This window comes from Falco peregrinus, chromosome 5 (genome assembly GCF_023634155.1).
Source record: "Falco peregrinus isolate bFalPer1 chromosome 5, bFalPer1.pri, whole genome shotgun sequence".
Lineage (NCBI taxonomy): Eukaryota > Metazoa > Chordata > Aves > Falconiformes > Falconidae > Falco > Falco peregrinus.
The window spans coordinates 54,309,001-54,332,509 of NC_073725.1; the positions used below are offsets into that span (position 1 = coordinate 54,309,001).

Below are 23,509 nucleotides of genomic sequence, written 5' to 3' on the forward strand. Positions count from 1 at the left end.
ATTTCAAACCCTGCCAATAAGCCTCTTCTGCTCCTCTAAATGGGGAAATGGTGAAAGTGCTGCAGCTTTTTAAGGATTTGTAAGGCCTAGCTGATCACATCACTCTCTGTGCAAAAATAAGAGGAAGAATGGTGTGTGGATGGGTGCTGCTTTGGTGTTCAGCTGTCATGTTGCCTAATATAAATTCCTCGTTACTTGTACTCCTCTCCGCAGCCATTCACTGTCTCCAGCGGTTTGGTCCCTTTTGCACAGGAGCTACTTTTCAGTTGTATGTTTGCTCAGTGCCTTTCCCATGATGGTCCTGGCCACAAGAATTTGAAGGTGAGGTAGTAATAATCCTAATATTCTGGGTAACCCCAGGATCTGCAAAGCAGCCATTCTTCACACACTTAGATCTTTCCTGTTAAATCCTTCTCCTCATTCCCATCAAATGTGCAGGCCTGCACACACCCACGTGCATGAAAATTCTGTAAATGCACTTAGGACACAGTTTACACTATAGAAAAGCATTTACCTTCCTTATTTTGCACTTCACCCATCCAAGGATAAACATAATGCTTTTTACTATATGTTTAAAGCTTATACTCTTTAAAAAATATTGGTCCTATATTTCTGAACTACAAGCAGGCTTCACTGATTCTTCCACTTTTGGCTGATTTTAAAGAAATTCTTTTTCAAAGTAACCTTCAAAGTTTTCATTAAGGCAGAATTATGAAAAATTATCGTGAGAAATTATAGGCAAGTTAACATCATCCCAATTCACTCTCACCTGAAAGCTTTATTGTGACTCCTGTTACTATTGGCATCCTCAGTAATAAATATTTTCATTTTATTCTGAGGCAGTGCAAATAAATTTTGTTAGTGAATGACCTTGTGCATTAGCTGTGTTATTCATGATTTAGTGAGCCAGTCAGCTGAAATATTGCTAATGTTTTCCCAACTCAGTCTTGTTACATTTGTGCCATGAGGATGACATTAAGTGTAGTTGTAGATGAATAACAAATAACATGGCTTGAAGTTGTGTTTTGGATCATTAAAGAAATGAACCTACAGGGTACTGTTTTATTAATGAGGAAATGACTGAAAAAAAATGACAGTTCTTGAATGTCTATTTATTAAAAATAACAGTTTGGCATGCTGAGAATTACTGGTAGTTCCCCTTACATTTTTCATATACCAGTGGAAGCACACTGCAGGGTCCATCCCAAATTTTTGGACAGATTTTAAATAAAAGTAAGAATAGTTCATACATTGCAGGCAGTCTTTATGAGAAGACTCGAAGTGGTGTAAGCAGGAGAATGCTTAAAAGTTACAGCATAAAAAAAATGAGGATTAATAATTAGAGGCAAATATGTGTATTTTTAAATTTTATATATTATATATGACAGAAGGTCAGTGTAGTATCCAGGGAGACTCTCAGATGGAGTGGATCATTTTTTTTATAACTGCAATAACTGTTTTTTTCACCTGCACCCTTTGGTTTATGTTAAAAAATAATAGAAGCTATAGAAAAAGTAGCTGGTAGTCTTCTGAGAGACAGTTTAGTCCTTTCCTTTGCCCCAATAGCACATCATCTCTTCTAAAGAAACCACGAAAGGTCAGTTAAATTCTAGGTAACTGGGGTTCCCGAATTTCTACAAAGCTACAACCATAAGTAGCAACTTCTGGATCACTTCAGTGGTTCTTTCTACTTATAAACCACCCCCTTAATATTGCTAGGAAAGCAAGAATGGGAGAAAAAATTGTATTTTAGATACTACTAGTTCTGGACACCAGGGAGGTAAATATTTTTGTTCCTGTTAGATGGAGATAGCCATAGAAGCTTATAATTTTTCTACTTTTTCTAAAGTATTAAAAGGACAAGGAACAGATCTTACATAAAAGTTTATGTTTTTAAAGAGGATGAACAGTTCTTATTTAATAATAAAACACAAAAAGGAGATGCAGTGGATATCCTGAGGGATCAAAATGGAGTATATGGAAGGAGAGATATTCAAATAGAAGGAAACAGCAGATAAAAAACCTAGAATACATGGCTACCCTTGAAAAGCTGAGCAACTGCTATTATCTGTTTGATTTTTTGGTAGTACTTTCATCACAAGAAAATTAAAGCAATCTGTTGAATTCTTGACTATAAATAAAAAAAAAGGCAGCAAAACTCTTGTTGAATAATGTTCCAAAGCCCTGTCTATTTAAAAGGAAAGAAAAGAAGTTGTGGCCTTAAGCTCATTTTATGGAGTGTTAGTTTCCACAATGTTGTGAAGGTGAGGAAGCAGACTTCCCTGCACCGGAAAGGCTGAGAGAACTCTGGGTTTCCAGCCCATCCCCTGGGACCATTAATCTTGCCTTCTCATTTGTAAATGTTAAGACTGAATAGATGATGGTGAACTTTAATGTTAAGCTAACTGGGACTTTTAAAAATGAAATTTACAATTAAAAGTTGATCTAGACAGTAGTGATCAGCCCAGAAAGAAGCTCACTGAGAAAAATTGCCTGCATTTGCACCGTTAGTCATGCCACTTTGGTCTACTTGAATGTATTCTGCTCTAGCTTCAGCTCAGTGTACTGCAGGTTGTTTTATCTGGATTTTTTTGTACAGAGCTGAAGCTTGTCAAAGAATATTTATGTGAACAATTTTTTATGTGAAAGGTGGAATGACACTTTTTTTCATTTTCTGCTAACACTGGCTGAATTGGTATACCTTTAGCTATAAATAATGGATAAGTGTTTTAAGTATGCAAGCAAATCGTTACACATACATGCGCTGCACTCCATTAGGTAACGTGCAGCATTGAATTGTCACTGGTAAAATCATCAATAGTATTAAAAATTGTCACTGTTAATAATTCATTAAAATAGATTCTTTATTTGTAAAAGATACATAGCCAAAGCATGGTTATTTTTGTTGGTGGTACTCAAACCTCTTCTATTGATGAGCATCAACTTCCTTATATTATTGAGGAGAATATTTTTGATAATGGGTTTCTGAAGCTCTGCAAGAAAGTATGTAGAATAGATAAAGGGTTTTTTCATTTCTACAGTTCTAATTCATATAAACTTGATTTGGTCATACTTTGGGAGCGGAACCATCACATTGACACCACACCTTGAAAATTCCTCTCTGTAGCCATAGGATTGACTATAGGACTGGTTTGCTGCTGAAGTATTTTGGAGCTTGTAAGCTTGTATACAGATGTTTCTTACAAGGGTATGCCTGTAGGGAAAAAAAAAAAAAAAAGAAATTGGATTGATTGACCCAACAGGCCTTTCCAGGCCTATATTTATATATGATGAATAAATGAAACCTGTCTCAGGATGGAATAAGTCAATCTCTAGCAATATCTATTTACTTCTCTTGACTAGTGAGGGAACCCTGACTGATTTCTTAGTTGAGACAGCAAAGTTAGAAGAGATGGATCCCACCATTAAGAAAAAATCTCCAGAGAAATACAAAAATGTTATTGCATATATCCCAAACCCCTTTACTACAATTTAAATACCACACTTTAGAATAGCAGTGTGCTTATTTTAAAGGACAGTTAAGGGAGAAGGTACAATTGAGCAGCTATTTATTAAATAACTGAAAATAAATCAATGCAAGCAGTCAGGCAGAAAGAATGTGTTTAAAATACCTAATCTATGCAAACAGACAGCTACATGAGGTCCGGACTGATCAGGTCTTTGCTGCTCTATCCTTGAATATTATCTGACCAATGGACATGAGGGACATGGGAGGTGGATAGTTTAAAGAGGGGAAAGTGATGGTTTTTTTAGTGAATGGGTTTAAAAAAATGGACAGTTCTTGCCAGCTACCCAACTAAGGGGCAATTTTTCTCTTACTGCAGCATGTGGTGCTGTTACTTGCCTGACAAATGGATTTTGTGTGTATTTTTGACCAAAATTAAAGGCAAATAGAGATGGAAAATTCCTTGATGGTGTGCATGGAGATTTGGCTGTCTTACACCAAAAACTCTGAGAATGCAAAGGTGCACTCGGAGTGGTGAGCATGGCCTGGATTTCCATCTGCTGGTTTTCTTGGCTAGAGCAGGTTGTAAAGGATGTGTGCCCTCAAAATCAGTGGAGATGCAAACAATATTTTAAATTACTCCAGGCAGCAAGGTGCTCCATCTGAACAGATTGAATGTTGAAATGTTGATATCAGAAATTAAATTAATGCACATGAGACTGAAACAATATCTAATTAAAATAATTTGAAAAACGACTTGAAAATTGAATATGACATAATATTTATCAGGTTGTCTCAGAACAGGCAAAGCTCTGTGGCTTTGCCTGTTCTGCAACCATTTTCATTCCAGGCCTGGATGCCAGTTAACTAGAAATTACACATGAAGCAACTATCTCATGCTATCACCCAAGAAAGACTGGAAGACAAAATACCTTTTGACCGCAGCCTGTGTACTTCACTAACTGAATTGTAAAATTTAGTAAAGGAACCCTTCTCCTTGTATCTGGCCACTTGAGTTAGTCATTTTTGTTTCAAGCTGGAGCATTTTGAATGCTCATGTTGTGATTTTGACTTTACTTGCAGCCTTATGCTACTCCTGCCCAGGGAGATTCACAGGCTGTAGACCCTGGAAGAAGTGCCCAGGGCTGGGCACAGCATCACACACCACCCTGTAGATACATGCCAAAGACAGGGAGAGTTTATCTCATATTTCAGAAAGTCTATTCTTCTGCACATGGTTATACCGAAGCATCTAATTCAAAGTTAATTAAAGTACTTTTAATTACTTTTCAACAAAGGAAAGTGAGCGAGGTGGGAAAAACCTATGGAACATTGGGTGGCTCTGTAGGGAAAAGACTCAGAGAACGTGGAACCGACTGTGTGGTTTTCCTCTGTCCTATTCTTGTTTAGTGGTGTGAATGCCTCAGCAGTTTCAGGAGGTGCACTGACTATTCAAAGGCATGTTTACTCTGGGACTGTGGTGTTGTCAACAGGGAGAGAGCCCAAGTGTTATGGAAATCCATTTTCATTGAATTGCAATGGACAAAGGTTTTAGTATCTGCTACGTATATGCATGGCATGGTGTGTGGGCCTGTCAAACATAAAGGCAGTCTTTCTGGTCCACCCTGTGAAGAAACTTCCTATATAATCAGGGGATTCTTTGTAGGGGAGGAGAAAGCAAAGACTAACTTGAAGTAAGTAGATCTGCTTGTCTTAGATTTGGGAAACTTGTTAAAGAGTTAAAAGCTGTAATAAATGCTTACCATCTCTCTGGATTTACCCTTTCCTCAAAGAGGGTATAAGAAATTAAATTCTTCTGAATGTGACTCTGTGAAAGGAGTTTTGCAACTAGCTGATGGGAAGAAGATGGTTCTTGTAGAATTCATATGACAGCCTACAGTAAATCTGAATTAATTGCCCTCCATCACTTTATTGACTGGATATCCAGTCAATATAGTTAGTAAGTCTAGGGCATCAATTGGCTTATTCTAAAATGGGCATGTAATAGAGGTCAGGAGAATCATACGTCTGTAAGTACTTTTTTTTTTTTTTTTTCTTCATTTAATTACGTACAGCACACCCTTAAAGTCAGATTCACAGCAGAAAAATAAGGTTTCCACCATCTTCCCACAAATGCTTTTCTTATTTGAGGATGATTTCTTCTCTGGAGCAGGTAAATCCTGCAGCAGCACAGGAGGCAGACCGAGGAAGCCTCCTGCACAAACCTCGCTTGCGCAAGGTTTGACACAAACTGTCTTGCTTGTGCCAGCATGCAGTCCCATGAGTAAGCTGGAGGGTGAGGTTGTGCTTGGCAACCTGCTTTATAGCAAACCTTTGTAAACCACTCACTCATTTCTCAGGGCTTCCTTCCTCCAGAAGTGCTGTAATGAGGCTGGAGGTCTCCTCGAAGCCCTGTATAACTTGCTTCACCTAATAACTGACAGGCTCTAAGGTTAAACCTGCCAACGACAAAACTAGACACTCCGAATTCCTGACTGTGCCACTGACAGATAACTTTGCTAAAGAAAATAAATGTTAGCTCTCAGAAAACACATCAGAGCTCCCTCAGGTTAGTGAAGCCTACGAACGGTAACAATCCCTACCCTTAAACACTCAGTAACACCCTCATCATGCCCTGTAATAGAGAAAAGCCATTAAGTTGTCCCCATTGTAATTTAGATCACAGAAGAGACTTCCACAGATTCTTTCAGGTTAAAATAACTGGTATACAGAGAGTAGGCAAAATTATTCCACTGTAGCTACGTGCTTAATTATATGGAATACTGCATAAATTGTCAAGTGCAAAGAATTATTCTGATAAATTAAAATACTAATTAAATAGGCTATTGCAGAATTTTGAGAACATTATAGGGCTCCGCTTCTTCAGGTAATTTGCATATCCTTCATCTAGTGAATTTAATTTAAAGGCCTCCTTTTTTGTGTGTTTGGAAGCTCTTTTTGTTTCAGTGGAAGATTAAAAAAAGGGATTTATATGTTGCTAACTGAGTTAGTCTGGAGATTTTTGCCTTTTTTTGCATAGCTGTTTTTATTATGCCTCTGTGCTGATGAGTTTGTCAGTTCTCCATTAGTATTTCAGGACTTTAAACTGTGGCCATAAAAAATCAACTTTGATGGAATGTGCAATATACCGTGTTACCCAGAATTATCATTTCCAGTTCATAAAATTTGAAACAGAAACATCATCTGCTGTATATTTGTATTGGAATAAAAGCTAGCAGGTTGTAAACTAAAATACTTTTTATAAATGTTGGCCAATTTTCAAAGGATTAGTGCCTTGTTCTTAATATCTGAATTGGTTTTCCCCCCACTTTTTCCTCACCTATCTATAGGCTATCGACTCTTGTTTACTGTCTTAAATTCTCAATTACAGTTATGCACAGAAAAATTTAAATAGTTACATTCACTGTTCCCCATCTTGAGGCAGCTGCTTGATATGTAGTTGATGCTTCAGCTTCAGCACCACTGTTTTTGACAGAATTTCTTGACCTTCCTGAGCTGCTTGTGGAGTTCAAGGTTAGCTACAATGCGCTCCTGTACATGCCTGGAGTGAACATGCCGGAGACAGTCTGCTCTGTCTTTCTCTGCAGTCTGACAGTGCCCGAGCTTGACCATTTTCAGGTTATGATTTAATCAATAACATGTCATTGTCTTCGTGGCTCCTAATTTTGGCAGGCTTTATGTTAGCACGGCTGGTAGAGCTGTCCTTTGTGTTTTAGCCAATATCAGGGTGGGAAGGGGGTGTTAAGTAAACTTTTTTTTTGTTTTTTAATATCAAAGCTTCAGTAATTAAAGTCTGCAGGAAACCTATAAAAAGGAGGTCAAATATGTGATAGTAATTATAAAATCTGGTGATTAAGCAGACCCAATATTTTCCATTAACTGTTCATGTGGTAGGAAGTTACACACTGGGATTTAAGCCTTGTTGCGTACTTATACCCATTCATTTTGCAGCCACTCTGCTGTGTAGTTTTCTTTATCTTAAGCTACCAAAGAATCATTTGTTGGACCACTTGGTTTCTTTGAAGGAGGCTATGGAGGTTTCTACATATTTTCATTCAGTAGAAATCTACCTTTAAGTTGTATGCTGGGTGTGATGTGGTCAGTGTGGTAGCATGGCACAACTTTGCAGCAAAATGGCACATCCAAAAGGGATAATGCTGTTAGACATGGCAGGTCATCAGCCATCAGTGAAGTAACATAGTCCAGAGTCCATTGGAAGGCTGAAAATCAAGCTTGCTGGCAAAGATTTACTTATGTTTTGGAAATCCATACTGCACAACATATACAACACAGTGAAAATGTAAACTCAAATTGCATGGTCCAGGCAACTCTCCTCATGTGGTCCCTGTGACTCTGAGTGGAATAAATGTTTGTAAATATGTAAAACATGGCATAAGTGTTAAGTATGTGAGTATTGTGTAAGTTTTCTAGGCTGTCATCCAACAAAACATGCATTTCAGCTTTCTTAACTTGGGACTCCATGTTCCTATCTGCTTAATTGGTAGCATATTAAAAAGAAGCAAAAGTGAAGCTGTGCAGGGGCCTAAAATGTGGGCAGGACTTTCCTCTCCATTTGAATCACAGGCAATGTTCATCCCTTGCTGAAGGCAGTCAGAAAAGTTTCTCTGTATTACAGTTTCACTTCTTGAGTCTTTGCACTTAAAAGCACTTACCAAAATCTTTCCATATTTTGGATGTATGAGGTGAGATCGAGCCCTAATAATACACCTCATCTCTGAAATAAATGTGAGTCATTTGTGTTGCACTTTAAACAAACTGAATTCTCAGCTCACAGTAATATTGCTTCTGAGAACTGTCTGCTGCACTCTGATCTGCTATGAATATGTCTCAAATGCCAACAATTAAAGAGCATTTTTTACAAATGAAAGAAAAATATATTAATCTCTGTTGGTATTTTTATGTAAACTTACAGTGTACAATATGTTCTAGCATACTTCTTGTCCTTTCTGGTAGGAATGTTTCTTTTAGGCAACTTAAACTGAAAAGCTGAGTCTGTCCAAACTGTGTCCATAATCAAACGAAAGAGATAGGTGCCTGCAGATGCGTGTAAGATATGTGGGATGACTCATCATATTAAATGTTCATCCCTTTCCATTGACTGCGGAGAGAACCTAGATGACTCACTTGGGTTACACAGTTAATGACTAGACTGCTGAAGGGAGGAGAGTTTAACAAGGCTACAAGGCTTCATTTCTATTCACAAATAAATCAAGCCATCTGCCTGGGTTTTGGCCAAGAGTCCCACTGTCACAATTTGCATCTAGAAGGTTAAAGTCCTCCCATCCAAAACTGGATGACCTTACCTATACCCCTAGGTGGGAATAATCTCATCCTTGGACTGTCCCCAGAGCTGCGGTTGAGCATTGTTTTGTGAGAATGCTGCTAGGCAAAGGCCAAAATCTTGTGAAGACCATAGCAATGACTGAAAAATATGGGCACTGGTAAGATAGTGCTCAACTTCATGCCCTGGGCATGTTTGGGTTTTCAAGTATAAGTGTAGTCTTAGTGATTACTACCTCTGTTTGTGTTTAGCTGATTTATGCTGGATTGCTTTTTTTTTTTTTTTTTTTTTTTTTTTAATGCTTTTACTGGTATAGAAGCTCATAAATAGGAAAAAAACTAAATTTCAAAAAAAGAAAACATTTTGAGTTGCATCCCAATGTTGTGAAATAAACTATTTATCTTACCTGCTAGATAAGGGTCTATTTATTGTGAAATGTCCTACACAGTGACAGTGCTGTGGTAATGGCAAGGTGCTGCCCTGCTCTTCACTGCAAGCAAAAGAGTGGGAAGTTTCCATTGAAGAGAATTTCCCAAACATATTGTATATAAGTTTGTGTGGTGCTGTGTATGCAAAGGAACTAGAATCAGTTTGGCTTTCTTTTTCACATAATAATGAACAATTAGTGGCATACCTGTCCATTTATAAAACTGACTAGCAGAGTTGCTATCAGTGAAAGATATTCCATAGGTGGCATAAGAAGGAACCCTCATGAATTTACTGATGGAGGAAAGCAGGTCAGTTACATCATAAATGCTGCAAAAACATGCATATTCCAGCTTTCCTGTAACTCTTTCAATCTCATTTTCCTTACAGCCATAAACAAAGAGAAGCTTGAAAAAACAACTGGACTGAAAATTCTGCAGACTGGTGTGGGGGAGGTAAGTGGCTTGGGGGCTTTTTACACTCTCAAAAACATTTTAATTGTTGTTTTTTTTCAAGAAATCCTGGAGCTCATGAACATTTGTGAGCTACCAGTCTGATAGTGCTAAGGGCCTTTTTATGATACAGTTGCATCTGTCAAAATACAATCTGCTGCACAAATAGAACTGTATCCCACAGAGAAAAAAATACCATCCTTATAAGAAAAGTGCAGCCGGCTTTAAGAAATGCGGGTTTTTGCTTTGTTGTATCACAGAAACAAAATCCCCAAAGATGTGCACAGCAACTGAAGTCATCGTATTATTCCCCTTGGTTTTGATGGAGTGCTATCTCGTCTAGATCAATGAAAGTTTAAATTTGGGGTAAAGAGTCTTCAGATGTTAGAGGGAATCTGACAGTGAATGACTTGCTTATTTTGGATGTAACTTGAAACATAAATAAAACATGTGTCTGTTATTATGGTGATATCACTAAGCAAAAACTCCACTAAGCAGTTCATCATTTATTAATAAAGATGATGCTATCTGCTAAGAACCTTGTATGAACTACAGTTGATTGCTAATTCTCGTGCTAATTTTGTGTACACAGTTATCTTTTTTCTCCTTTTCATTTAAGTAATTTTGATATTGGTGAATGCTCACAGGGCTAGACAAATGCCTTTTTCTTGTGATTACATTATTCTCGGTGTTAAGAATAATAAATTACTAACTTAATATACTGAAAGAATTTACTTTTTTTCTTTTTTTACTGATTTTCATTTTCTATATTTCTAATTTTTATCAGTTCATGCCTAAGAACTTAACTTGCCAGGATTTCTGAGGTTCTTTGTGTAACTTTATTCACATTATTAAAGTGTAACTTTATTCACATTATTAAAAGACTTTGTCCTGAAGATTTACCAACACTGAGACCTGCTGAGATGCCCAGGGTCAAAGCTGTAAGAACTAGAATGTGGAAACACACATAGGTGAAACCATCAGAAAATGCAAACCAGCATCTCTCCTTGACTTGAGCTGATTTAACTAGTCGAGGTTCTTAAAGGTGCATAATTCAAGAGCTGGGAAGTGTATCATGGAGCGTGGCTGTGCACCTCAGGCTGTGTCCTGATTTCAAGCCAGATTGAAGCCTGTTTGTGCTGTCCACAAGCCCTGGCTTCTGCTAAGTGACAGGACAACCAGGACTGTGGCACAGACTGTGGAAGCCACAAGCAGTAAAAGTTTACCTAACAGGATTTCTCATGCTAATGAAATACCTCCATGTGTTTTGTCCAATTCCAGCCATTGAGTGAATTCCAGCTGGCTTCAAAGTCAGCTGGAAAGTGAAAGCCCACTTCACTTCATACACTTACTCTTAAATGAATTGTTGTCTCATATGTGGTCAATGGAGAAAGCAAGCATTTTGGAATACTTGAAATGCAAGAAGTTGTCACCTGCTAAATGCATTATTAATCCACATTGTAGTACTAGCGTTGTTGTAACCGTGGTATTCTAAGGATATACTGGAGACATAGCCTCGAGGACTTTAGCTTTTTTTAAGACCAGCTAATAGAACTGGAGAAAACGAACAAGTTTTTAGGTTAGAGATCTCCCTGATCTGGTTCTTGTGCTTGGTTTAGTAAGCAGAACTCATCTCCCATGCCTTTAGGCTATCATAGCTTTTTAAAAAACTGGTGATACTACTTGGATTAATAAAGACTTTGACAGAAGGTTGTGCTTTATACTCTGCCAAATATTTATTTTTAGAAGGCAAAATTTGAAAATCAATTAACTGAGGGGATTTTGGCCTAAAGATATTCCAGGTTACATCTGATATATGGTGATCAGCAACGAAAGAACCAAGTGGTTTGGAGCATTAAGGTGATGGAAGAACATTTATCAGCTGCTTATATATTTTGTTGCATGTGGATTCTTCCAGCTGTGTACATTCCCCTTTCTAAGACTTATCAGATATGATTGTGTACATAATGAATACATTTCTGCAGTCTCACCTACATGAAAAATAATGGAGTGCTGTAACCAAGCTGTTTCTTTGTTGATGGGGTATCAGATTCAGGCTATGTCAGGTTAAATCTAACTCTGTTAATCCAGTTTTGCAGTTTGTTTTTTATTCACCCTGGTGTTTAACAGTGTTAAAACAATAGAAAGTACATATTTTAACATAATGAAGGAGCCTTTTGTTGAATAAGGATTTTTTTTTTCTTCACAAGTAGGAATAGAATTATATGTAAAGGTAACTGTAAATCAAAGTCAAGATGCTCAAATCAGAAGTACTTAGAAAAAAAATCTTTTTTCAGAATGAGAAATGGCCTTTTTGTTTGAATAGTGGGTCAGATTCATGACAAAGTTAATGGATATATAATCTTTACTTGCAGGACTGCAAAACAAAAAGGATTAATTTTGCATGGCAACGTTCTTATCTGAAATAGCTCAAGAGAAATATAGCTGAGATACTAGTGGCAAATGGAGCAGCTGTATAAACAAATGCAGGAATTGTTCTAAGCTCAGCAATAATTCCGGTGTTGCTCTGGACAGTAGAATCTGGTTTAGGTGTTGGTCTATGATGACAGGATTTGTGCCTCAGTAAGGAATGTGTAGACACCAATGACTACCCAGGCCTTGGGTGCAGTAGAAGGAAACTGCCTCTTTGTAAAGGTAAATGCTTCTCAGAGCTTCTCAATCTCTCACTTTCCATCTCAAGAAAAGCATTTCAAAACCAACAACAGATTATAAAATTCATACCAAATTTACTGAGCCATTCAGTGAAGTCCAGGGAGGGGTGATGAATTGCTTTTATGTCACTGCATAAACATGTGCTATGTAGTCATTAACAACACGGGTCTGGAGTCTACCACAGCTACAATACAATTCATCATCTTTATGTCATACAAAAGATTTCCGTAGCTTCAGTGAGTTTTCTGGGATAGAGCTGAGGTTAGCTGCATTGCATCAACATAGGAGAGGCTCTGCTTTAGCAGGATTAAAAATGAGTTCCTGAGCTGCAGTGTCAGAAGCTGCTCATGTGTCAGGATGTTGACTTAAATGTTCTATATGTTTCATGGGAAGGTTTGGATGATATAGTGCAAAGCGTTGTCTGGACTGTGGGTAAGCAGAGCTTCCTTCAGGTCATAGTGGAACAGACCCATACTGGGACTTCCACAGCACATCCACCTCAACATCCAACATTTGCTGACAGAGTATTCAATAGACTTGGACTGGAGCTCAATGTGCTGTGTATCGCTCTTAAAGTGCTAATTATTTTGGCACCTATCTGGTTTGAAAGAAGGCTGTTATACTAGAAAACCAGGAATAACTCCACTGTAGGGAAAACCACTGCCAACATTGAAATCCTAGGGATGTGTGCATTGCTGTAGTGCTGACTGCCTCTGGAATTATATTTCCTAAGATGTTTATCTTCTGTTTGGAGTTTTCCAGCACCTATAACATCTCTAAAACTCCATACAGTAGCCTTCCAAGATTTGAGTCATTGTCATGCATGATGTTTGCACCAGCTAAATTCATCATGAGCTCTTTCACACCTTCTTGGTTATTCAGATACAGTAAAGCTGGTGTCGTCTTTGAGGTATTTTCTTTTGATCTCCCACACATGAAATAAATCTCTGAAGTCCTAAGGTCATCTTTAGAAGTTCAAGAACCTCCTCTAGTTGAGCGTATGTGAGTGTATGAATGTAAGTGTTATCTATGTGTATATTTGCATAATACCGTAAGAGGCATAGTACTGGTAAAAAACCTGAAGAGCTAAACAGCATTTAAGCAGGACCCATAACTCCATTTTCCTATCTTCCAATTTGACGTGGACCATTGCATTTTGCAGAAATACATCTTGAATTTGTTGCTTTGCGTGGCTAAGCACCCCTATGATATCTTTGGGACAGCGTTCGGTCTCACACGGAGCGAAAGCCTCCTTAGAGCAGCACAGCTCCACCTGACTCCCGCTGAGTTCAGGATTCAGCAGGGCTGGGATCCCCAGTCCCAGGCAAACACGATTCCAACTGGACTTGTATCCAGGAGCTGCTCTCCAGCCCAAGGGAGCTCGGTAAGCACCATGAACCACAGCCCCACACAGAGTTCACTGGGTAACCTGGAATTCCTTCCGCATCCTTTAGGAACATAACCACTTCTTCCTCATCACAGAAGACTTTTGAATTACTATAAAAGTGCAGCAGTTTTCTGTTCAATTCCATGCTGAGGTTGGCTGTAACTGGAGTTTGTCTGGTTCAAGTCCAGCTCCAGTTTAAGAAAATTTCAAATAATGGTTCAAATGCAGTTGCTGTGGCATGGAAAAATAACTGTTTATCCAGCTGTTGGCTGAAATTTGTTTTCCACACAATTTCAGAGTAACAGGTTAGGCTCTCCAGTGGCTCGAGAAAGTGTAATGATTCAAATCAGGTTTTGGAGGCTAAGAGTCTGTGAATAATAAATGTTCTGAATCAAAGCCTGAAACAAGCTGAGGCAATGGCACTGTTTCTGTCTTGAACTGTTAAAACAGTACCCACTCCAGAAAACATTATTTTAAATTAAGTCTTTCAATTTCCCAGTAGGGCTGCATAAAACAGAATCATCATTGGAATTGTAACTTTGTTTGTAAAATTTGAATCATAGTTCTCATATAGCAGACATAAGAATTAGAATAGTTTTCTAAACCAAATGGAGATAACCCAAAATATATGCAAAATGAACACTGCCATACCTCTAGATGTTCTAAAATAGAGTAGTGATATTTTGACATGCTTCAGGTTATTCTCATTTATAGATATCTTGATAGTTGTAGAATTACATTGATGTTGCATAAAGTGATGTTACTACAATAAAGAAGTCTGCATTTAAAAACTCTAGAGAAGCTAGAGGACATGATAAGAGTTTCCAGGGTTGTGCAAGCATCTTTGAGGCAGGAGTTGGATTTCTAACTTATCTGCCTTAATGTTGCCAAATTTTGTCATTAATGTCTGTGTATCCACATTTTACCCAGTATGACATTGGAAATCCATAAAAAATCGGAGTGAGTGCAGAACTTGACAAATCATTTGCAGTTCCTGTAGAATAAGGTGTCAGCTTTTTTCTGATCTCTGACTACTAGGTAGAATGCTGAGGGTTGGATTTTGGCTTGTAAAGACCAAACTAACTCCAGCTGCCTTTCTTACAGTGACATCTGGGCACTCAGCAAACACTCCTGATCTGGAGCACCCATCATGCCCAGAGGTAAACTGGGATGGGAAGGGATGCTGTACCCAAGGTCAGTTAGGGTAGCTCTGGTACTGACCGCAGTGTAGGAATAGCAGCAGTGCATGCATAAATATTCCAGTTTAGCCCGTCACAGCTAAGTTTTTCAACTTTTGTTGAAACCCACCCTCCTCTTGGCAGAACTAATTGGGCTGAAGCTGAACACAGGTGCATATGAGGGAATACACCTCTGCATTACAGTGTAAGCACTCCTGCACCAGGGCACACCAGGGAGGGCTTTTTCCATGAGTCTGCTTTCAGTATTTTTTCCTACAAAACCCATGGCTTTGAGATCAACAAATTAATTTTTTCCTGTAACGTGAGATGTGGGATTGGAGATCCTGCAGACAGCCCTTGCTGCTGGCTCTCGCTGATCACTGTGGCTGTGTTGATTAGCAGTTAACAGAGATTTCCAGGAGGACAGTGTTCTGGAGCAGCACACATTGCTATGGGCAAGGCATGCATCAGGTCACAGAGGGGGTCTTTGCTTTAAGGCATGTAACTTGAAGGCTATATATATATAAAGAAGAAAACATGAAATGAAACACTTTAAGGAGTACAATCCTAGAAATATTCTTGGTGAAGGCACAATGAGGAAGATTCACCTTATCCCACACACACAAATTGCAGCATCTAAAGCTGTGTAACCCTTAAAAATTCATAGACTATATTTTACATAGAATGTTACTACTAATATACTACTTTTATGGAGTTTTACTGACAGTGAATAATATCTGACTATTACAGTTCTGTGAGTATACTTGTATAGTAAAGTGATGCTAATCAGAAGTTAGTCATACAGTAACGTTTAGAAGTAATGCTTCACGAGCCTTAAGGAATAAAACTAAACAGAACATTAAATTTCTCCAAAGAGAATGATGGAGCTCTATGGCTCATTTATTTAAGATCTTGTATGTTTTTGCAAAATGCATTTTAGTTAGTATTTAGAGATAATGGTAATGCTATTTATTAACTATTCATTATGGTACACAGCCCACTAAAGGGCTGCTTTTCAAATAAATTGCATCCAGAGTGTTAATAAACAGCAAAATAAAAACAAAAAATATGCAGCATGAATATGTATATAATTTTACCACATTATTTTGTCATATACCTTCTGTGACTGCATGTTATATACGGAACATACTAAAACAACATAAATCATGGCCCCAATTCTGCAAACATTTAGAATATGCTTTATCTTTAAGTATATAGTTAGACTTTCCTTTTAAGCTACTGCTAAGTCTAAAGAGATGCCTGGATGCTACTGAGACTGTCTTCTGTCACATATCACACTGTCTCTGGTTGTGGAGGGGCAAAGTTCCAATGTTTATCCCCTGTATTTGATTTGAATACTGCATAGCAGAGGTATTTTGACATCTGAATGACAGGTCACAGCTTCAGTTTGGAAATCAGGTGTCAGTAGTAATTTCTTTCCTTGTGCTCTGATTGTGACAACGCCCTCCACCTTCTTTACAAATTTTTAAAGATCACGACAAGGAAATGAGGAGATTATAATGTTAAGAAAAATACAACAAACCTGATTTTCAGAGACAACTATCAGTCTATATTGATTTATGTTTTCCTCCTGAAACAGTATAAAAAGCACAAGTATTCAAGTGTCATGTTGTTTCATGAATTCCTTTACAGTAGCACTGTGTGATTTAAAGGAGCAGAAGTGCCAAGTGATGTGGCAGTTGTCATGGCAACTAAAGCAATTCAATTTTTATTCAGAATCATGTAAAATGAAACAAGATACGGTTTGCCTTGTGGCTTCAGGAACTTATGCATCCTACCAGTGTTGTTCCTTTTTGTCTTTGTTAACGTTGTTCTGTTAAAAAAGTAGCATATGATTGTTTTAAGGTTTTGTCTTGGTTTTAGGCCGTGTCATACCATTGTTTTTAAAGCAGTTTCCCTTACAAACCATCATGGATATGTAGAGAAAGGAGATTTAGATAGTAGTACTGACTACATAAAGCAAACTGCAGGGTAATTCTGCTTAAAAATCAGTTATCATCTACCCTGTGATTTGGCATCCTGCATTTGTTATATATATAAAGAAGGCATGTAGGATCTTTACATAGGAGAACATGATTGTTTGTACTAGGTATCTCACTGATTCATGAAATTCAGCATCCTCCCTCTACCCGCAGCCAGTTCATTATGACTCAAAGGAAAACAAAATTGTTAGTGGTGTAATGGGTTGGCTGGGTAAACTGTGGATGAAGATTAAATTCTCTTTAACCATCTGAAGTTTGAGTGATAGAACTGGTCAGAAATTGTGACAAGGGAGATTCTTCCACCTCCAGAGGCAAGAGCTTGATCCTGGCAGGAACACAGGGATTTCAAGCTATTTAACTATTTACATAGTTATCTACACAGATTTAACTGTTGGAGAAGAGGAGGAGGTAGCAGATCCCGTCCCCTCAGCCCTCTCTCTAGCAGTCCCTGGGAAGCAAATGCTCCTCTCCAGTTCAACATGGTAAGCCATGTGCCAGGACCTCTGCTCTCGTTCTGTAGGCATTAGGAGGGTAAGTGTCTTGAATTAAGATTCAAGCTGTGAGACATCCAACCTTTGTGTATAAATCCCTGGCATCAGGGGCCTTATATCTATGTCAGCCTTAGCAAAATAAACAAGAACAGGGCACAGAGCCTGTCATGGTCCTACATTCATCTGTACTTGTAATTGTTGGCATGGTCACTCACATCGCGTCCTGTGCCAGCTTGTACTCTAGGCTGTTTTGCTTTAAATCTAAGCAAGATCTGGGCCAGGGACCGTTCCCAGCAGGCAGTTCCAGAGTGGTCTGCCTTGTAGCACAGGTGTTTAAGGCATGTGTTTCCCTAAGAATTAAAGCTTCAGCTGCAGCTAGTGACTTTTTTTTTTCCTATCTACTTACAAGAATTGCTGTGCCATTTATTGCAGGTTTTTTAGAACTAGGCTGCAAAACTTTAGATCAGATGTGCTTTCTGGGAAGGCTGAAGGTTTGGTAGTGCATTCTCCTTTGTCCTGCCCAGAACAGTTTTGCACCTGTACATCACTGAGTTTCCATCCTTAGAGGCAACATTGCTATAGTGCTGCTGCCCGTCCATCACTTCAGCATCCTTCAGAATGCAAGGCTTTATGTGCTGTACACATGACATCATTTCTTAGTCAGAATATTTTTAACAAGGTTCCAAATTCAACCATGAGAATTCCTATTAAATTAGTTTTGTTGCAGCTGGTTTGTTACTTATTTCCATGAATCAGCAATATTTATCCTAATGAGATAGTTTTGATGTTTGGTTAGGTTGATGTTTGAGTTGCTTTGACTAAGCATAGTTTTAGGATTATTTGCACTTTGACTGGTATGAAAGGGAGATGTTGGGGCATTTTTTAGTAGAATTGCAAACCTACTTAACTCAAAGCTTCTGTTGAAACAGCAATGTAATGGTGGCTCATGAATGCCACCCATAGGTCTCTATTTTCACTTTGGTACATATAGGTATCTCTGATTTGCATTGCTGGGAATTAGGCATGAGCATTGAGGAGATAACTGATCCATTATATCTGTATACTGCAGCTCCAGCAAAATACCCATTTCAGTGAAGAATTATATGTGTCTATGTACTGCGTGCCAAGACCTGGATAGGGTGTGAGCACAGCACTTTGGCATGCATGAAAACAGCTCCTGGGTCAGTATGACTGCTTTTACTGTTACTGATAGATTTATGATAGAGGATTTTTTCAATGTGATCTGATTATATCAAGTGTTTGAATATCAGAACCTGTGACAAGGAAAAGGGACATGATTCTGTGCCACAGAAGAATGACAGTCCATTCATGCCCAAAGACCACTGGGGCTGACAGCAGCTCACTGTGCACCTTGCTCTTGCAAAGGGATGCCATTTTGCAAACTGTTTCTCTCTCTGGCTCTTTACCTTTAGCAGGTAGAGTAACGACTTCATTTTACAAACATCAGTGCCATTTTTATGGTATGGTTTTCACTGGATTTTTAAACTGTTAATTTACAGATCTTTACTAAGTGAATGCAAACAAATTCTATTCCTCAAAGCTCTGCTAATGCACAATGTTCGAATTTTAATTTCCAGTCCATCTTAGATTACGGTGATGGAAAACAATATTTAATCCCTCGTTAACACATGAATAAGCGGAAACTGTCATTTCCCATCAAACAATAACGGGATTATCTCAAGAACTGTCAGTTTATGTGAAAACATTATGTTGCCCAAATTTTCATAAAAATTAGCAGTGGGTAATATTCAAGATCAGAGCAATGGAAAGAGGGAAATCTGCATTCATGGTAATAAATATTCATAGTTGTCTGCTCAGGAGATGAAAATCTAATCAAGGGGCTATTGATGCACTGGCTTTTTTTTTTTTTAAACCAAGATGTTTCATCTAAATTGGGTTTGATATGGAAATTAGTCTCACTCCAAGTCCTCCAGGCCATGAGGATGCTGGGATAACACTGGACGTGTCCAGTACATCAGATGTTGCTTCTGGCATCTGCCTCTACAGACAACAAACACAATAAAATAAAATAAAAAATTGACAACATCTCAAGGGTCAAGCTCCCAGTGGCTTAGGCTGTTATGGGGTTTTTTTTCCCCCATAAACATTTTAATTTTATCCCAGTTAAATCCCCAGTACTCCAGGGTTAAAACTGTAGGCATTTTTTGCTTTTGTTGACAATTACCATAAATCAGAAGACACTCTGCATGAAGCTTAATGAAATATGTATGATCTAAAAATGGGAAGAAGATAAGTGCACTATGTTGCTTTAGGGTTTTGCATGTGTATCTATGTATCTGTGTGTGCATATGCACAACCTGAAGAGGTAACTTCTATTTTGTGTACTGTGCACTGAATGGAAGAGTCAGGCAGTTGCCAACTGCAGGTATCATGTGAATAAAATGTACCTTAGTTTATCCAAATGTGAGAGTAGTACGTTTTCTATATCAGTTAATATGTTCAATATACTTGTCTGTTAAAATAGTCAGTTAAAAATATTTCTTAATAACTTTTTTTCTACACTAGTACAAAAATCTGGTTAGTCCTAAAAGAAGTGTTTGCCTTGAAATACTTTTCTTTTAATTATTATTACTGAAGCCAGTAGTTGTACGTAATCTTGTGTCCTTCCTTGTACTTCTTGGGGGGTTTATGACCTTTTTTAAAAAGTAAATATATCATTAAGGTTCTGATTTTACAAGTAACTGCATGTATATATATATAAAAGTATATATGAGCACATCCTTTTTTGGAAGGGTATTGTGTTTTCTGAGATCCACCTAGAAGAGTTGTGAGTGCTGCTGGACACTAGACGGTTTCATCTAGCTGCTGATAGCTGTGCACACACAAGCAATGTGACTTAGTCCTTTTAAAACGCGAAATACCATCAGTGAGTTTATTTAATACTTGGGGAAACTGTCATACAAAAGGTATCTTTTTTAGATTTAGAATGGGACAAAAATCATATCAGCAGCATTCAGCTATATTGCCTGTAGCAGGAGAGAGCAGAGAGGAAAGATAAGCAGCAACTGCTCCGAAAGAAAGGATATTCTCACTGACCAAGAAAAAAGACTAGCTAGAATACAAATATTGCTTGTTGAGGAGGTTGCATCCTTGCGTTATCAAATCTATACCAAATAGAAATATGGAGATATGGCTTGTACTATTTCAGAACTCCAGTAATTTGTGCAATAAATCATTGAGAGGCAAGTATAAGCAGCCTGCAGAGTGTGGTGTGCATGTACTGGCAGACCTGATATCTTTTACTGTACAATCTGTGCTGGCATCTTTGTCCAAAATGTTTTTCAGAGACTTTATCTTCCTAATCAACTCCTTTGCCAAGCTTAAAGAAAAAGAAAAGAAATGCATGTAGCATATATAGCAGATGGGTGTTCAGCAGCGTACAGGTGTCTGGCACACAGGTGCCAGATAATGTAAGGTAGTTAGAAATTTTCTGGGAAACCCCATTATTCCTGTTGCCTGTTCTAGTGCTACCTGCACTACCAAGATGTACACCTGAGAGTACGAATGGCCCCTCTTAACTGTTACCCATATGACCAGGGTGTTCCTTAGAACCAGAGCTGCCTTTTTTCTTTTTGCTTTTTCCCAGAACACTAAATTGACCCTGTGAAGTTCATCACGTTCTACAGCAGAACAGCAGCAGTCTGCGCTGAGGTTAACCAGCACTACTTAATCCAAGTTCTTCTTCATTCACTCACCTTCTTACACGTTTTGCTATTAATTTTAACATAAATAATGACTGTTTCATCCTGGAGAGAATTGGGAATTCTTCATATATAACAAGTAACTTTAGCTACAATAGATGAATATTTAGGAAAAAAAGATAAAATCTGTTACAGTAGCTTCCACTGAAATGCTGATTCGAGTTTGTCTTAAGAGGAGAGATGATGATGATGATCTATTGATTAGAGAAGCATTAATCCATAAGGCATCTCAAGATAGTATCTGGAAATAAGCAGTGCATTGCTACTTGTAAGCAATATATCCAATACAGTGTGAGTACTCACACCACTAACCTCTGCAACCTGTTTTAGCTGTTTACGGTACTTTGTATTATATAATGTCCTTGAGCTCTTGCCACAGGTCAGGAAGAGGCTTCAGGTGTTTCATGGCCCTCAGCTGTGGTCCTGGGTCCCATTTCCAATCAACTTCTGCTGCTGCTGGGAGCTTCTGCTTCACACTGCTGAAGTATTACAGGCAGCTTCAGAACACACACTCTGAGTTTCCACCAAAAGTGCCCTGTATACACCTACTAATGTTCAGCAGGATACGGCTCTGTGTGCTGCAGAGCTTTTTGATATTGCGGAGCATCGCTGGTTTCCCGTTTGGATGAAATCCTACTTTTTCATGATAGAAGCCCAAGAGAGACCCAGAACAGAATGGAGGTGTAGGTCCTTATGCAGAAGGAGGAAGACCCTGGTTTTCTGCACTGCTTTTCTATGTGGGCTAAACCTCATCAACTACACAGGGTAGTAGCCTCCTGGAATTGTTTCGCTTTTTGTAAATATTTTAATATTCCAGTAAGTTTATGAACCTGGGATGGATAGGAATTGTTCAACACAGCTCCTTGTTCATACAAAGATCCTTGTTCTGAGTCAAGCAGGTGAAGTTTCCCATAGGAGTGCTCTGATACTAAACTGTAGATGGTGGTAAAGCTTTCTGTCATCTGAACTTTAACCAAAAATCATGTCTTTTTCAGGAAAAAAAAAAACTATTTAAAGTTTCCTGAAAACTTGTGTGGATCTATGAAAAAAAAAATCATTCTGCAGGAAATTGATATTTCTTTGCATAAATCATTTGATTGAAAAAAGGCTGAGTAGTTTTGATTAACAGGGGCATTACAGTAATGCTTTCAAGACAGGATTGGGATCTCACTGGGTGCCTGCCCACACTAGACTGATAGGAAAACTGCCTTTGAGTGATTACAGATAATCACTCAAAAAGACAAGATTAGAAAAGAAAAGCAATAAAAATTATCATTTTTCTTATTTTACAAATAAGGATCTGAGTTACGGAGATATTGAATGAAATTGTCCAAATTTGAAAGGAAGCTTGTGAGAAATTTGGGACCAGACCCAAAGCCCAACGTAGTGCTTGAACCAGCCGCTCACCTTTCCTGTCCATTAGTATGCAATTCCAGGAGCATCAGGGTGAAAGCTTATCTTCAGACTTGACTTAACAAAATATTTTAATAATCCTGGCTATGAAATGCTCAGAGCTGATCTTGGATTTTACAATAAGAGACAAAGTGGTTGTGATACAGTATGATATGTAAATTATATGCAAAGTATATTGGCATGCAAATTTGAATGCTAAAAGGAAAATCATTCCTTTCTAAACCAGAGAAGAGAGTTCTTCACCCATAGAAGCCAGAATCTGCCACTAATTTTTTTTTTAAACAAATTGACAGTATTTCATTACATTTTAAAACATATTTGTCTTGTCATGCAAAATAATTTTGTCTCTTTTCTAAACAAGCTCAGTTTCTTTACTTTGCTGATACCAAGTAGGCAAAAATGCTAAAAGTCTGTCAAATAACTAAGCTCTTATGAAAATGCCATAACATATTAAAAAAAAAATTAATTATCAATGTGTGAAATTTTGAATTGTCATTTTAAGACTTTGGTCTTTTGATTTCAACAGTCAAAGCTTAGAGTAAGTCCAGGTGTTGTCTGTGACCCTGTTGGTCAGTAACATCCACAGTGGCTAATACCATATTGTTATTGCTGGTTTGTATCCATTAGACAAAGAAACTTTGCTCCATCTATGCCATGGTGAACTTTGGAAACACTAATGGGCAGATACAGAGTATTTCAGGAATAGGTAATATTCATAGGGCATGGCAGGATACACCTTGTTGTCTCCCTGGCACACAAGTAACACAATGGTGCTATTAAGCACTTTTTGTTAGCTGTGACACGAGAAAACAGAGCAATAGCAGCTGTGTCTGCTGACTTTTCTCTGTTTTATCTTTTTCATTTTGAGCTTGAGTTTTGTGCCAGACTAATAGCCGATGGCAATGGGCTGGGGAAATGAAACTTTCACTAAGATTAGGGAATGTGCAGAAAACA

At 38.1% G+C, this 23,509-nt stretch overlaps 1 protein-coding gene across 1 annotated transcript in view; it reads left to right on the forward strand.

Annotated features, from left to right (window-relative positions):
* PTPRN2 (protein tyrosine phosphatase receptor type N2) overlaps window positions 1–23,509 on the forward strand; it is a 663,741-nt gene that overhangs the window by 414,204 nt on the left and 226,028 nt on the right. Inside the window, exon 12 of the mRNA XM_055804928.1 lies at window positions 9,606–9,670. Coding sequence (XP_055660903.1) covers window positions 9,606–9,670 — 65 coding nt within the window. The remainder of the gene's footprint in view (window positions 1–9,605; window positions 9,671–23,509) is intronic.